Source organism: Pholis gunnellus (assembly GCF_910591455.1).
Source record: "Pholis gunnellus genome assembly, chromosome: 5".
Taxonomy (NCBI): domain Eukaryota; kingdom Metazoa; phylum Chordata; class Actinopteri; order Perciformes; family Pholidae; genus Pholis; species Pholis gunnellus.
Window position 1 is genome coordinate 23,674,507 of NC_136531.1, and position 16,136 is coordinate 23,690,642.

Sequence of the window (16,136 nt, forward strand, 5' to 3'; positions counted from 1 at the left end):
AAGTGAAGTTTCGGAATAATGTTAAGACAATTGGCTTTAACAAGAGAACACAGAGCGGGCGCGTTGTTCTTGAGCTTAATTGAAGTGCATGTCTGCAGTGGATTGACTTTTTCTGTGTGATGGGATAGGCTCCGGCCCCCTTACAACCCGAGATAAGTGGTTTAGAAAAAGATGGATGGATGTAAAACAGCAATTCTCAACATGTAAAAAAGTGTCTACTCCATCTTTGTGTTTCTGAAATTCCTAACCCACTTTATCTTAACTTTATTCTCCCTATCTAACTCACCTCGTGCACCTAAAATACGTCCTCTTTTCCTCTGGATTTTGGGTAGCATGTGGAGAGCGGTTCTTCTGCTGGCGACCCTGTGCGTCACCCTAACGCAGGCCCAGTTCCCCCGGGAGTGCGTCACCCCCGCGGGGCTGCAGAGCGGCCAGTGTTGCCCGTCCCCCTCGGGGGAGGCGGGGGACGAGTGTGGCTCCAGCACAGGGAGAGGGCAGTGTGTGGCCATCGCGGCAGACAACCGGCGCCACGGGCCCCAGTACCCTTACGCTGGGCGCGACGACCGAGAGAGGTGGCCCTTGAGATTTTTCAACCGCACCTGCCAGTGCAACGGGAATTTCAGTGGCTACAACTGCGGGCAGTGTCGACACGGGCTGACTGGACCAAACTGTGATCAGAGGATCTCTGTGGGTAAGAGAAAGGATGTCTGGACCTTTATATATAGGGAAATACGGTTAAGAGAACGTGGGCAGCATTTATTGTAATAGGAAAAGCAGTGTGTTTATTTTTAATAACAATTTTCTCTCCTCCTCTCTTCCCTCGTTCCTCCCACACCTCAACAACCCCTTATTCTCTCTCTCTCTCTCTCTCTCTTCCTGCCCTCCTGTCTCCCTCCACCCCCTCCAGTCAGGAGGAATATCATGCAGATGAGCACAGCCGAGAAGCAGGCCTTTGTGAACGCTTTGGACAGAGCTAAGAGGACGGTCCATCCTGACCTGGTCATCTGCACACGGCGGTACAACACAGAAGCATATATATATATATATATATTTATATTGCGTTATTACAATCATTCTGTATGGACTTGGGAGTATTTTCAAATTGGTTTTATGGTAATTGAAAGGGAGATTGATCGCTATTCAGCCAGTCTTTGTATCACCACTGTGGAAGAGACAGCCGAGCTTCGCCCATAGACCTGCAGGCTCAGTCTAGCTGAGTTTGGCAGTTGAAAGCCCCAGTAATACAGCTATGGGTGACCCCATGCTGTGTTTTGAAAGTTATCAGTGAAATCATGAAATTTCTTGTGGCGGCTTTCTGCCTAAGCAGCAGGTGGAAGTGCAAATTATCAGTTTAGGCTGGACTAAAGGGGTTTATAATCTTCCAAGTAGCAATGCATAATTCTGTGAATGACCTCCTTCCAAGTCAGTTGAGGATTATAGTAGATTTTTTTTTAAGCAATTCTCAGCTGCAGGTAAAATAACCCTTTTAACCTCCTAATAAAAAAGATTTAATTTCTCCTGTATTAACGGGCACGTAGAGTATCTCAGCCCCCCCCCCCCCCAAAGCGGCTACACAGACATAAAATGTACGTGCAATCTACTCATTTTTATAGTTCAACTAAAAGCAAATATTCTTACACACCAACTTAACAAACATGAGTTTGGAGGCTTTTTCTGCTGTGAAAAACAAGAAGATAAACAGGCTATTTTAAAGCAGTGTGTTGTGACATCTATCCTGCTGCTCCTCTCATCTGCAGGTACCAGGAGGTGTTTGGACCCGATGGCAACACCCCGCAGTTTGAGAACATCACCATTTACAACTACTTTGTTTGGAGTCACTACTACTCTGTCAGTAAAACCTACCTGGGGCCGGGCCAGAGCAGCTTCGGAGGCGTAGACTTCTCCCACGAGGGCCCGGGTTTTGTCACCTGGCACCGATTCCATCTGATGCAACTGGAGAGAGACATGCAGGTGAGAAGAGGGAAGGGAGGGGAAGGAGATAAAGGGGGGGAGAGTGAAAAAGAAAAGGAGTAAAGAGAGGTGGCTTTTGGGCTGATGGAGTGATGAAGGAAGTGAGGATGGGAGAAAGGATGGATGAGGCGAGGAAGGAAAGAGTGTGGGGATTTGAAGAGCTGGAGACGGAGCGGAAAGCTATCCTGGAGGAGAAAGGGGGAGAAGGGAGGGAGGAGGGCAGATAGAGGTATAAGCGATGTTTACCAAAGGTGGAAAAATGGTAAGAAAATAATGCAGGATTGAAAGAACAAAGACAGTGGAATACAAGAAAGGAAGGAGGACATTAAACAGCATTGCTTAATTGAACAATAATTTGGAGATAAAGCTTTTTCTACCACATTTATCTATTGATCCCGCCATGAACACTTCCTTCATTTCATCAATGCAGGACATGCTGGGCGACCCAACCTTTGCCCTGCCCTACTGGAACTTTGCCATCGGAGGCAGCGAGTGCGACATCTGCACGGACGAACTGCTCGGAGCCAGGAGCTCCTTTAACATGAGCTCCATCAGCTCCAACTCCGTGTTCTCCCAGTGGAGGGTCATCTGTGAGAGCGTGGAAGACTACGACTCTTTGGGCACCGTCTGCAATGGTAAGGACAGCTGCAGTAACACACACACACACACACACACACTATACCCAACACGTTCTCATCCCTCAACTTGTCACATACTGACACTTTGTCAGATGTAAACTAACTAAAATGTAAACTAAGTAAAACGTAAATCAAGTAAAGTGTAAACTAAGTACGTAAACTCATTAAAATGTAAACCAAGTAAAATGTAAATTAAGTAAAATGTAAACAATGTAAACAGTTAAATGTAAACTAAGTACGAAAACTATGTAAAACGTAAACAACAAAGTACTTAAACAAAGAACGTAAATTAAGTATAACGTAAACTAAGTTAAATGTAAATTAAGTAAAATGTAAACAAGATAAACTATGTAAAACGTAAACTAACGCCGTAAACTAAGTACTTAAACTAAGTATGTAAACTGAGTAAAACGTAAACTAAGTATGTACACTAAGTAAAATATAAACTAAGTACATACACTAAGTACTAACGTAGTTTAAGTATGTATAAGTATAACACAACTTCAAAACGAGCAACCTGGTTAAGTCCTTTGTTTGTTTGGCCCATCCAGTCTTTACACTACGTCGTCGCACTCTCGGACGCAGATGGGTTTACAATGTATGTCCATGAAAGCCGATTGCATCTCATATGGAGGCTCAAGGGTGCCTTGTGTGGCGGTATCAGACAGCCAGGGCCGTGACAAAGTGTCGTTATTCGGCCTACACACTGTGCAGGAGAGCGGTGTTGATATACAACATAGTCGCAGCTGCATCAGAAAAGAGGGCAAAGAGCTCATAAAGAGAGCATGTAGAACACAAGCTGCTATAAATAATACCTCACTGCTGTTGTGCCACATTCTATATGCTCTCTACTACTACCGTTTGTCTGAAACTACTCGATTTGTTCAACAACTTCTTCTGAGTTGCTGTGTGCATTCATAGCACTGCATTTTAAGACACTTGGACTTTGAGCCATTTCTTCACTGGGCCTAATTTCTCTATTGCAGACATCAGAGCGTGCAGTGTTAATTCCCAATGGGTCGAGCGGTTTAGACTAGAATAAGGCAACCCTGTGTAACACTGTAAGCTAGACTTTACGTGATCAGATTTGCGGGGATTGGATCTCATTCCACACTGGCACCAGATTACAACCCTAAATCACTACTTTTCGCACACCTAATCCATATAATATTTATTTTTCCTAATAGGAATAATGGAAGAATGTCAATCCTCTTTTAGCGAAGAGCTCTACTACAAACACATTGAGGGGGGTTCCTGTTCATGTATCAGAAGGGAATTTGGTAACAGGTACATGTGAGTGGCCAACGTGTGAGCGATCTGTCTCATTAATCCCCTTAGAGAGTCATGACAGGCCTGGTATTTCCTGCGTCAACAAGCAACATCTCCCTAAATGGGTTAAGGGGGTGGGGGGGTTGCCTCATTTGTGCATGTGCTTGTTGAAGACAGGAATCTAGCAGTCGACTGGTTCCTTTGATCTGAGGGAATAATCTTCAAACAGACAGACAGTCTCAGTTATGTAGCCTTCTGTTTATGTGCTTGAGTGTGTGTGTGTGTGTGTTTGTGTATGTGTGGGAAAGAAAGTACAACAAAAAAAAAAAAGGAAGAAAGAGATCATGCATGCGAGAAGGAAGAAAAAAATGGTTCTGTTCAGTCACAAGGCTCCCACTCTCTACTGTTGACTTTTAGTGAATAATTTAAGCAAGAAAACTGCCGTCCTGTCATGTTTAAGACTGATCAAACTAGTCTAGTCTAGAATTAGAGAGCAATTAAAAAATACAACATTTCGAATCATCTTTTCTTTCCATTTCTGTTGGGACCAATGGCCCGAATTTTAACTACGGTGCTCCACAAACCAACTGTAGCCATCGCCTCACGGTTGTATCCCTCCACCAACCAGTCGTGTTGCAGTTTACATCCGTGTTTCATAATGTTGTCCTATTAGACAACATATGTTTTGTGAGGTCACAGTGACCTTTGCCCAACAAATCCTAATCTGATCCAATTTGAGTGCAAGTGGACGTTTGAGACAAATTTGGAGAAATTCCCTTCAGGTATCCCTGAGATATGGCGAAAATGAGATGGACGTGAGGTCACAGTGACCTTTGACTACCAAAATCTAATCAGGTTATCCTTGAGTCCAGGTAGACGTTTGTGCCAAATTTGAAGTAATTCCCTCTAGGCAGCCATGAGATATCGAGTTCACAAGAATGGTCCGAACGGATGACCTGAAAACATAAAAAACCATAACTGTCATTCTCCAAATTATCTTTTGTCTGAGTGTAGAGGTAACTCTCCTGCACTAGAGTGAGATAACATTACCTCTGACCTTGGATTCTGTCCTCATCCCCCAGGCACAGAGACCAGCCCCATCAGGAGAAACCCAGCGGGCAACGTGGAACGTCCCATGGTGCAGCGGCTGCCTGAGCCCCAGGACGTGTTGGACTGTCTGGAGCTCAACGCCTTTGACACGCCGCCATACTATTCCACCTCCTCTGAGAGCTTCAGGAACACCATTGAAGGTGCACAGTTACGCGTCGGGTTACGGATTAGAACATCCTCCAATTAACCTGTGGAGGATAATCAGGCACACACTTGACCTTAAAATCGCATGCACATACGTTTGTTTTCAAATTTTGGTAAATCGGGTGTGAATTTGTTTTTTTCCAGGCTACAGTGCGCCCCAGGGGATGTACGACCCGGTGATCCGCAGCCTCCACAACTTGGCCCACCTCTTCCTCAACGGGACGGGCGGACAGACTCACCTCTCGCCTAACGATCCCATCTTCGTCCTGCTGCACACGTTCACCGATGCGATCTTCGACGAGTGGCTCGGCAGGCACCAACCAGGTATACGCTCAGACTGAGCTGGATGCGGGAACAAACTCAGAAGAATATATAGATGAGCCCATTTGTTCTATTCCTGCAGGTGAAGTGGTGTACCCCGAGGAGAATGCTCCTATCGGGCACAACAGCAGATTCAACATGGTTCCATTTTGGCCCCCCGTCACCAACGCTGAGATGTTCGTCCCTGCCCCGCAAAACCTGGGATACTCCTATGAGGTCCAGTGGCCAGGTGAGTAGCGGCACATTGGTGCACAAATCCCCAATGACCCCTCATGACCTCCCTCCTCTCCTCTCCTCACCCCGCAGTTCGTGCCTACACCCTGTCTGAGATCATCACCATAGCCATCGTTGCGGCCGTGCTGGTGGTGGCGGTGGTGGGCGGCGTCATCGCCTGCGCCGTGCGCGCCCGCTCCTACCGCTCGGCCGAGGCCCTGGAGCCGCTGCTGGGAGAGACGTTCCGGCGCTACTCGGAGGACGACCGGAGGCTGGACAAGTCGCAGTCCGTCGTCTAAATCCACGCCTTTTCCAGAGAGGCCTTAACATTTTCACGCGTTCTTTTTTGTTTTGTTTTCTTACTTCTTCTAATAAAGTCGAGCTGGTTTTGAACCCAGAGTCTGTGTGTCTGTGTCATTGTATTTGGTATAAATTGTTGGCAGAGTCTGCTGTTGGTAAGTACACATTATAGGGGACTATTTCTCCCCTATAGTGTCCATTTATCAGCTCCCAATTACGTGTATTCATGCAGACAAAGTGCATCTATCTGTAAGATGAATGGCAACAGTCCTATTGGATTTGATGTTGCATTCATTGTGCATTTAATCTGGGCCCATTGCTGTGTGAATAATATGCCCCAGTGTACGATATGAACAGACTACAGACTTAATATAGAGGCCTTTACTGCAGGCGCAAATTTGCTTGTCTGAGGCCTGGAGGCTCACCAGCAAACCACTTGGATGTAATGTTGCGTCTCAGCGATGAGTCAGATCAATGTCCTCATGTCTTCATAGGAGCACACACACCGCCCTCATGTGGATGTAACACATTACTGCCGCAGTATGAGTCATGTGCTTGTAACCCTCTAAAAACCCCAAGCATTGATTTTATTGATGCAGAATTTTTTTTGAATTTCTTTTACTTTAAGCCTCTGATCAAGAAAATATAGCGTTTTGTGAAAACAGCGGGTCTTAGTACATATAAGTACCACCACTTTCATCTTAATAAAGTCCATACATGTATTAGGCATGTGGGTAAAAAGACATGAAACTGGGATGCAACACAATTAAAAACAAATAAAAATGTAATCGAAGCCAATCAGTTATTTCTTAAATACTTAAACCAGCCCGGCACAACAATGAGCACCAAAGTCACCTCCATCGCCTTTGTTCAGCCATTCTGATGCCTGTCTGCTAACCCTGTACAGTATCTAGGGTTAACCGTTGACCTTAACCCTATAGCTCACATATGAATCTACTGTATTTAAACACTGTATGTTTCCGTAGATGGCTCAACTGATGAATTCACTCATGACTCAGGGATCGGGCCTTTTATGTAAATAAAAGGACAATACACAAGATTTGGAGGGATCCCTCTTTTTGTAATTATCAAAGTTTTCTATCACTAAACATATACTCAAATAGTAACTTGGAATATTGTAGAAATTAGTCCAATAGAGAGAGCTGGAGGCTCAGTTGTTTGAACTTGGAAAGTGGTGTCTTAGAGCAGTGATTTGTAACCACTGTGTCACGGCACACCAGTGTTCTGTGAGAGATCGTCAGGTGTGCCGTAGGAAATGTCCAATTTCACTTAATCGGTCCAAAGAAATATTATTTAGTTGCCTTCAGTACCATGGTCCCAAGCAAGCTTAAACGTCATCTCCAAACGAAACACTCGTCACTTCAAAATAGGAACACAGACTATTTGTCATTTGGTCACTTTTTGGGTTGTTGGTGCGCCGCGGGATCTTTATAATGTAAAGAATGTACCGCGGCTCAGAAAAGGTTGAAAAACACTGTCTTAAAGTATGGTTATGATCCCGCTCAAAAATGCTGCGCTGACAGGGTTTATAGTCTGGGGGTGTTGGGATATGTAGTGTTTGTCTACATTCAGATAGGGACAGGTGCTGCTGGGCAGTTTTAAATAGATGTTGCAGATGGTTTTAAGGGCTGTAGGCTACAGCTATACCATTGATCATTTAGGGGGCTGAGGTTTACCTTTCACTATCTCAAGTTGCACTGTGAGTTTTGAAATGGGAGATACAAATGTTTTCTTTTCTTTTTGAATAAATCAGTGTCTTAAATTTGACCATTAGAAGAACAACAATAACTTGCATTAACAAATAGAACAATTTAACAGCAGGCTAGTGAACAATCTTAGAAAACAGCTTTTAGATGCGGAGAATAGTTTGTGACAAACAACTGAATTAAGAATTACTGAATCAAACTGAATAAATGTGAAGATAGCGGTTTTAAAGCTCGGCATCTCATGTCGTGCTTCTCTGCTATAAGTGCACGACGGCGTCTCATTATCTCTTGCTTCGGGCTACGCCGCTGAATAAAACGGCGTGACACGAGCGCCGCGTGCTTCTCTGCACCAAATCTCCCACCAGTGCAGCTCATTTGCTTGTGACATCTCTCGACTTATATTGGGAAATGACGTGGAACCGGTGGCACCTTCTCACTGCAATGTACTGTAAGTACTGTAGACCTGAAGTAAGTACAGTGGCGACTGTAAGATTAGTTTTTTTGAGACTCAGCACTGGACTGAACTGCTTAGGAATGGCATTTTTTTTGCAGTGCATGCTGGTATCTTGAAATAGAATCTCATGGGGAATGGATGGGAAAAGAAGAAGAGATTTTCTTTTTTGTTGTTGTTGTTGGGGGAGATCCACCATCAGTTGGCTGTTCTCTCTGCACCAGCAGGTTACACTGACAAAAAAAAAAAAGACACTGCTGTGGATTCATCAATATGGGAAGATGTGACAGTCACACACACGGAACAATCATTTGGCCGCTGCTACCCTCCCGAGAAGGAGAGAGAGAGAGAGGATCATTAGCGCCTTTCATGACAAGTGTGCTCTCTCGTGGAAGTCCTCTCATTCTCCGCTGCAGGAACAAAAAAAATGCATTACAGCTTCGCAGCCTCAGTGGAGAGGCCCAACTGTGGGTTTTAAACACGATAGAAAAGAGGGCGAGAAGGGGCCAAGCGGTGGGAAACAAAAAGGTCCCGTTGCCAGTGGCCTGCTGGCATACTCCTCATAGACGTTTGAGGAAAAGGGAACTTTGTAAAACAAACAAACAGCAGATCAGTTTTCCTGCTTAATGAAAGAGAAATAAGGGAGACGTCAATGCATCTGGCCCCCTGCTACACCCACTAGAGTTGTGTGGAAAATCAAATGAAACCAGAAATTACAAAAATATTTAGATTTGGTTTAAGATTCCAAACAAGTAGAAGATAAAATAGTTTTAATTTCACAGAAGAAGAAACCATAATATTGTTGGAAACATTCTTGTTAAACGCACCAAAAAGCATTTCTCCATCTTAAAAACCTCTTCCCAGCAGCCTTCGGGCGACGCAATTGTTCATCTGGAGGAGGATAAACCAGACTGCCGTGGCTGGGTTTCAATAAAGCTCGCAATGTGAACAGATGGCTTTGATTAATGCGCAGGCTCCAGACAGGAGCTCCCTAGATGCCTCCTATCTCCTAAATGAGACATTTGTGTGCAAATGTATTGTTTGTCAGGTTGTTCGACAGTAAGTCCGATAATTAAAGTGGAAGTTCTGTGCATTTATATTAAAAAAATATGGAACAGGTCTCCATTGGCGTTTCTCTAAATCAGGTCTGGAAAGTCTGCGTGCTAACTTTAGTCTCAAACTAACTCAGCGGTGGAAATGAACTCACATTTACTCAAATACTGTGCTTTCGTGCAATTCTGAGGTACTTGTACTATACTTAAGTATTACCATTTCCTGCTGGTTTCTTCAGAGGCAAATATTGGATGGTTTCTTCCATCACTGCATTTATTTTTGATACCTTTAGTAGCTTTGCAGATTGAGATTAATGATACAAAATAGAATCAACAAATAGATTATGATGAATTCACAAGCTACCCAGCAGTATATAGAGTCAGTACAATCAGCCCCGCCTGTATCAGCTGCAATAATAAAGTGATGAACACATTAATGCATCAATAACTACAGTCCAATAATGTAAAAATACAGTATTCTGAAATTCTTCGTGGGTACTTTTGCCTCTGGTACTTTAGGTATATTCTGTGTTGTTTCTACTGTCACACATCTAACTGCCTCTCCTGTTGTCACCCACTTTGTGATTCAGTGCTGCCCTGTCACTCCATGATGTACTGCGTGACACACTTCACTAAACCTGAGTGATCGTGAAAATGCGCTCATGTTTGATAAAGACAGAGAGAGAGAGTGAGAGAGACAGAGAGCGTGAGATAGAGAGAGACAGAGATAGAGAGAGACAGAGAGAGAGAGAAAGAGAGAGAGAGTGAGACAGAGAGAGTGAGACAGAGAGAGTGAGACAGAGAGAGTGAGACAGAGAGAGAGAGACAGAGAGAGAGAGAGACAAAAAGCATAACCATGACAATAAAACACCCCCATGGCAAAAAATCAGCTTGCCTGTTTAGAAATAAAAAATTATGCAAAAAGGGCTCCTGCATCTCTCCTTAAAGAAACGTAACCGCGGGCACAGACGTCCTCATTAGACAGTTCAGGAATCTGAGATTATCGGGTGACTTCTTCTGTGGGATTTGGAAATCAAACAACGTGTGATATCCACGAGCTTATTTTACTCCAGAGAGGCGTCGCAAAGCATCACGGAGCTGCTTGTGTCACTGCAACATCAGTGAGCAGATCAACAGGAATCCTGAGCTATGAATAAAGTTCTGCGTACCAAACTCTAAACAAACGACCTTTTAATAAGATCACTCGCAGTACATTCAGGTAACACAACGTGACACAATCCCAAACCCCCCTCCGAGTCCCGGGGCTACTGACATGAATGAAATAAAATAAATTATATATGTGGAGAACACATAAATATCACAGTACAAATGAATTCATATAAAACAAGAGGTGAGGCTTTCTAAATCGAGATCATCACATTGCGCTAAAACTCCCTAAAAAGACGCGCGAGCACGTTACGGATTATGAAAACGGTAATAAATCTGTGAATAAAATCCCGCGGATATCTTGAGCATTAAAGACATGTAGAGGACATTGACTATTCAAGCAATCGTGACACACACCTTGAACGATCAGAAGATGAGCATGAAGGAAATTAAAAGTGAAACGGTCTTCCGGAGCAAACGTCCTGACAGCTTATTGCCATAACAAAAGGTTTGGCAGAAGCACTTGGCATGTAACGAACAGAAGTATATGCAAATACACGTGACGCTGTGTCTCGATGCACAGGTCGGCAGAGTCAGAGGTCTTCGGGGATGGTTATTTATTCACGAGCGTGTTTACGTGGGCAATGTTGTATATTAATGACGTGCTTATATTATAGAGACCTTGAACTGGGACAACTAGGACACAATATATAAACCAGCAGTATTTAATAGTTGCCTCTGGTGTTTTCAGCATTCTATGGTTACTTTAAATACATCCTGCTTGTATTAATACAGAGATATATTGATGATTGGGATATGAGATCCATATAACATAAACACATTAGTTCTAAATAACACCTTCACGGTGCTTGTTAACACACCCAGTTAGAGGTATAGCGTCCCCTCCCCAGCTAAGTTCAGATGAACACTATCTACTCTTCTCATGATCTTGCAAACTAATCTCTATCACTTCATCACCGATTCGTGCAAGGCAGTGACATTATTTCGCCGAGGGATACTTCGCAGGAAACGAAGGTGTCGAGCGGACGCGCAAACGGGGGCCCCGTTCTCTTCAAGAGAGCACCGTCAGCACCACGGTCCCCCTGGTCTTCTTGAGGATGTCCACGGCCTCGGCGTGAGTCACGCCCTCCAGGCAGTGTCCGTTCACGGCGATGATCTGGTCCCCGCGCTTCAGCCTGCCGTCCTCCACGGCCGCCCCCTGCCGGGCACACAAAGAACCAGTCCGTCACCGAGCGCAAAAGATCAGACATCAGAAGCTGTTTCCACCGTTACATACACACGAACGACAAAAAAACTGACTGTACATACTGAGAGGAAACGCAACAATTGAGATAAAATGTCTCTCCAAATTTAACATCCTGATCTTTTTTGATAAGTTACGGCATATTCATGTTCTCATTACTCACTCATTAGCTGTTAAAACCCTTAAAGGGGCAGTTCGCCCACAAAATCAAACATACATATTGTTCCTCTGACCTTTGATTTCATTTATCGATCTAGCTTGTTTCGGTGTGAGTTGCTGTAGAGATGTCTGCCTTCTCTACAATAGAATGGGACTATATAGCACCCGGCCTGTGGTGCTCCAAGCGCCAAAGAAATTCATTTGGAGAACTCAACGGCAACTTTTTAGAAATCATGTTGTTGTGAGCAGTTTCGTGTAGGAACTATTTTCTTTCAATCAGAGTTGAGTGGCATATTGTCCCGTTATATTGGAGAGAAGGCAGATAACTCCAAAACAATGTAAACTGATAACTAGCACTACAGGTAAGAGCAAAAATATGTATTTGTCCCTTTAAGCCTTATGCGGTTTAGAATTGTGGATTCAAATGGTCTCTTACTGCACACGAACACGGACGCTTCTCCAGTATAACTGAACACCACGTTGTGCCGAGATTAGATTTCCCATGAAAGGATTTCTCTCCCGGAGGACGTCCTCTCACCTTGTTGAAGACCGTTTTGATGTAGATCGGCAGGTCTCCGTGAGGGCTGCTGAACCCTCCCACGATGCTGAAGCCCAGGCCCGAGGAGCCTCTCTCCAGGGTGACGGTCTTATACGTGCGAGCGCTGCGGGGAATTGAGAGGATTGAAACAATGGAGGTGTGTTGCAAGGCATGCAAGCGCTGCGCTAGCTGTGCAGTGAAATACACTGTGTGTAAAAGTAGAAGTATCTAATCTCACCTCGACAAACAATAGGTGAGAAAAGAGAGGCAGATTTCTAATGTACTGTAGAATTACTACTTTTAAAAACGGAAGTGTAATATTTAATAACACAGTTATAATTACCTTTGGGTCACTTATGTACTACTACTAATCATTTCCTCGATTAAAAGTACAACAGTACTTTTAAATGGATTATCTGGTTTGATAAGCTGACAAAAACAAACCCAGAAGCAAGAATTTGTTTCTTTTATGTGAAACTTCTTATGTAGTTTTTAACCTTTTGTCGTTTAGTTTTAAGTCTGTTTTTTGTTCTTTTTTGAGGAACTTTTATGCTGCCTCTTTGGCCAGGAAAAAGAGATTTTAAATCTCAATGGAAACACCCTGGAAAATGAATAACAAATAATACATTAAAACTAAAGCTACAAGAAGCAATGCGCCTCCATGCACGTCGGGGGCACTGGCGGGCTGCATTGATGTGACCGTCAGACACTGCACACATGAGCGCTGGTTGCTGGAAATTAGATACTGAAACATTTGTAAAACCTCGTGTCTCGAATGTCTGGTGCTTGAGAACGCACAATAGTTAATTGACGTGTCAAAGTTACAACAGCTTACTGCGTAGTGGCGAAACATGCAAATTGTCTGCCTCAACCTTCCATAAAAACCGTTCCATAAAAAATAAAAAAAAACACAAAAGCTTTGAAATTTGGCATTGTGAAGATCTTGACATTCTTCTCGCCAAATGTGAGAAGGATCTGTTGTTGGATCCTCTAGCAGGAGTTTCAAAGAGGTCCACTCTGTCACGTGACCAATGACGGATCGTTGTTTGAGGTGTCGAGTATTCTTTCACATTTTCGCGTCACATTAGTCGGAGGGACATACCAACCAAACTTGAACCGTCTGGCTACTTGTGATGCATGTGCAACGTTTCATGACTTTCTAGGCACCTGTAGCTCCTCAAAAATACAAAAAGTGATCGGGGGGGGGGGGGTGGGGGGCATTTCTTGCCTAAGCCACATTATGACATACTAACTAGTCAAAATGTTTTTTTTGTGCTCCCTAAAGTCCTCAAACATATGAATGTAAAATGAAAATTAACTCCAGAAATCCAAAACGGATGAGCTCCTGTTGGACGAAAAAACTGAAATTAAATATGAATATATTCTTAAAGACGAGAGCAAGGATCCAACCCAATGATATGCACATCAAAAGGAACTTCACTCCGTGACAAGCGTTTGTGGGCGCCATGGAGCTTGCTGGCCCCGCCCGAGTCCAACCACTGCAGACCTTTGCAATTTTCGCCAGTTCTGAAGCGTGTGCCAATTTTTTGTGACTTTCAACAACAGCATCCCGAGCCCCTCAAACAATATGATTACGTAGCAGAGAAATGATAATAACCTCTACAAACACAATACTTTCTGCGCCCCTCTTTTATGCTCAGGCCCTAAAAAAACCCGAAGAAATCTGTATTTTTTTGCTGAAAATTGCCTGAATTAATTTATTGAAAACTGACAAATTCAAGAGCACATTTTGTCTCAATGCTTCTCACACAGTGAACGCACTTTTTCATATTGTTGCTGAGGGAGCCGCGTTTTGCCATTGTCCTTGTTTCGGTGAATGAACCAAAGTGAAACCGTGTGTCGCGACAACAGGAGGCCGTCAGGAGATCGATTCTCACCAGAGGTTGTTGTGAAAGCGGGGCAGGCTGCTGGGTTGGCCTGACGACGGCACGTGTACATCGTTGTGGTCTTCTGTGCTGCACCCACCAGAACCGGCCGCCACCTAGACACACACACACACACACACACAGTCTGACACTATCACTATCTGATATCTGAGGCCTGTCCTAATGTTAATAAAATAGAGTAAAAAAAAAACCTTTGATGTTTTATTTTTACACACAATGTACTTGTCAAAAACAGCTGAAATCCAGCTCCTTACCAACACCTCTTATTCTCTCTTGCAACAAAAATTCTTCCCCGAGGCTCATTAACATGAAGATAACATCAGTGTCAGGTTTACAAACAGTATCGTGCTCACATGCAAAAACACTGATAATGACGACTCAAACCATTCGCATTGTTGTTTCCATGCAGGTAATTATGTCTGAGTGAGTTTTTTTAAAAAGTAATAATGACCTAGAGGGAGCACGGTATGGTTCACTGAGGAAAAAAAAACTGGCTGACATCATCGCGCCGTAGGGCCTCACACCGGCTTTGTGGATGTACCACCGTACGTTAATTGTTTACCCAACAGTGAGGACGGACTTTTTTTGTCCACACTGGCACACAGACGTCACCACTCCCCACCTGTAATTGCTGTGTTTTGGCAGCCAGTCCATCGGTATCCATGGTAGCAATAAAAAGAGGCACGTTGTCATGGGGACTGCCCGCTCCTCCTGCTACACTGATGCCCAGGGAGTCACATGCACCCTGTGGTGATATCACACACACACACACACACACAGACACACACACACAGACACACACACACACACACACACACACACACACACACACACACACAGACAGATGGACAGTAGACCCTGTTAGACAATACCGATGAATCACATGTCAGAGTCTGCACAAGAGATAAACACTAATGTTATGCAAGTCTGGGGTCCAGCCAGGTTTGTATACATAATATACATACACACACACATATATATATATATATATATATATATATATATATATATATAGATAGATAGACATACATATATACTCACAACCAAATACAGATATAGGAAGATATACATACAAATATTGTAGTAATAAATACTGTATCAAAATAAATAACAAGTGAACACATTCTTTTTTCATGCCTTACCTTTTGTATTATTACTTGTTTGGCATCAGGGTAGTCTTGAAATGCTGTGGGAGGAGAACGAGATATAGATTTGAGTAGTTAAATTGAAGATGTTAACAGCATTATTACCACATAAATATATATATATATATATATATATATATATATATATATATATATGTGTGTTCACTGTATTTGCATTGAGGACAGGAGGGCGACTCACCGTAGCTCCCCGTCTTGTTATCTGTCTCCCTCTGGCGGCCGAGCGAAGCGTCGCAGCCGCTTGAGTGGGTCAGGGTGGAGCAGTCGGAGTCTTCGCTCTGGATAAAACACAACTTAAAGTAGTCCTAGGTTCACAAAGTGCCGTTGTTAAAATCGTGCAAAGGAGTAGTAGTTGACAACATTGAGTTTACTGAGCTGGACTCTTTAATTCAAATCACAGCATGATAAAAAAAAACAGATAAATTCACCACACATTTCCTTTGATGGCCTGTGATGGATTAGACACCGACAGCTTACCTGGCTCTGCTGTGAGTACTGCAGCCCGGCTTTAAAACGAGCCACCTCCAGGTGGACCGCTCCACCGCAGCTCTGAGAGCAAAGTCACAGATTAGATCTCACATACGAGGATGAATCCGATAAAAAAAAAAAAACTCCTTCATGTGTGAGCGTGACAGCCGTCTGACCTGCAGAAGCTCGTGCGCGTGTTCCTGCGAGGTCGAGCGGACATCCTCCTCGTTGATTGACAGAATCTGGTCGCCTAGCAACAACCTGCCATCCAAATCCGCTACGCCTCCTCTGATGAGATCTGACACAAAGATGCCCGTGTCATTACTGTTGAGAG

At 43.7% G+C, this 16,136-nt stretch overlaps 2 protein-coding genes across 2 annotated transcripts in view; one reads left to right on the forward strand and one right to left on the reverse strand.

The window, feature by feature from the left end:
• Positions 1-333: 333 nt before the first annotated feature.
• tyrp1b (tyrosinase-related protein 1b) lies at positions 334-5,997 on the forward strand (the record flags this gene model as incomplete). Its single annotated transcript, XM_079159267.1, has 8 exons — positions 334-691; positions 908-1,016; positions 1,758-1,971; positions 2,402-2,606; positions 4,961-5,128; positions 5,277-5,456; positions 5,536-5,682; positions 5,760-5,997. 8 exons carry the CDS (start codon positions 334-336, stop codon positions 5,963-5,965), a joined length of 1,587 nt encoding a protein of 528 aa, XP_079015393.1. The 3' UTR covers positions 5,966-5,997.
• Positions 5,998-11,375: 5,378 nt separating this feature from the next.
• The window catches only part of LOC306695492 (multiple PDZ domain protein), a gene marked incomplete at both ends in the record, with an annotated part of 35,710 nt that continues 30,949 nt past the window's right edge, over positions 11,376-16,136 (reverse strand). Inside the window, 8 exons of the mRNA XM_079158747.1 lie at positions 11,376-11,522; positions 12,265-12,388; positions 14,163-14,266; positions 14,794-14,916; positions 15,329-15,357; positions 15,516-15,612; positions 15,812-15,883; positions 15,979-16,126. Of these exons, the coding sequence (XP_079014873.1) occupies positions 11,376-11,522; positions 12,265-12,388; positions 14,163-14,266; positions 14,794-14,916; positions 15,329-15,357; positions 15,516-15,612; positions 15,812-15,883; positions 15,979-16,126 (844 nt within the window). The remainder of the gene's footprint in view (positions 11,523-12,264; positions 12,389-14,162; positions 14,267-14,793; positions 14,917-15,328; positions 15,358-15,515; positions 15,613-15,811; positions 15,884-15,978; positions 16,127-16,136) is intronic.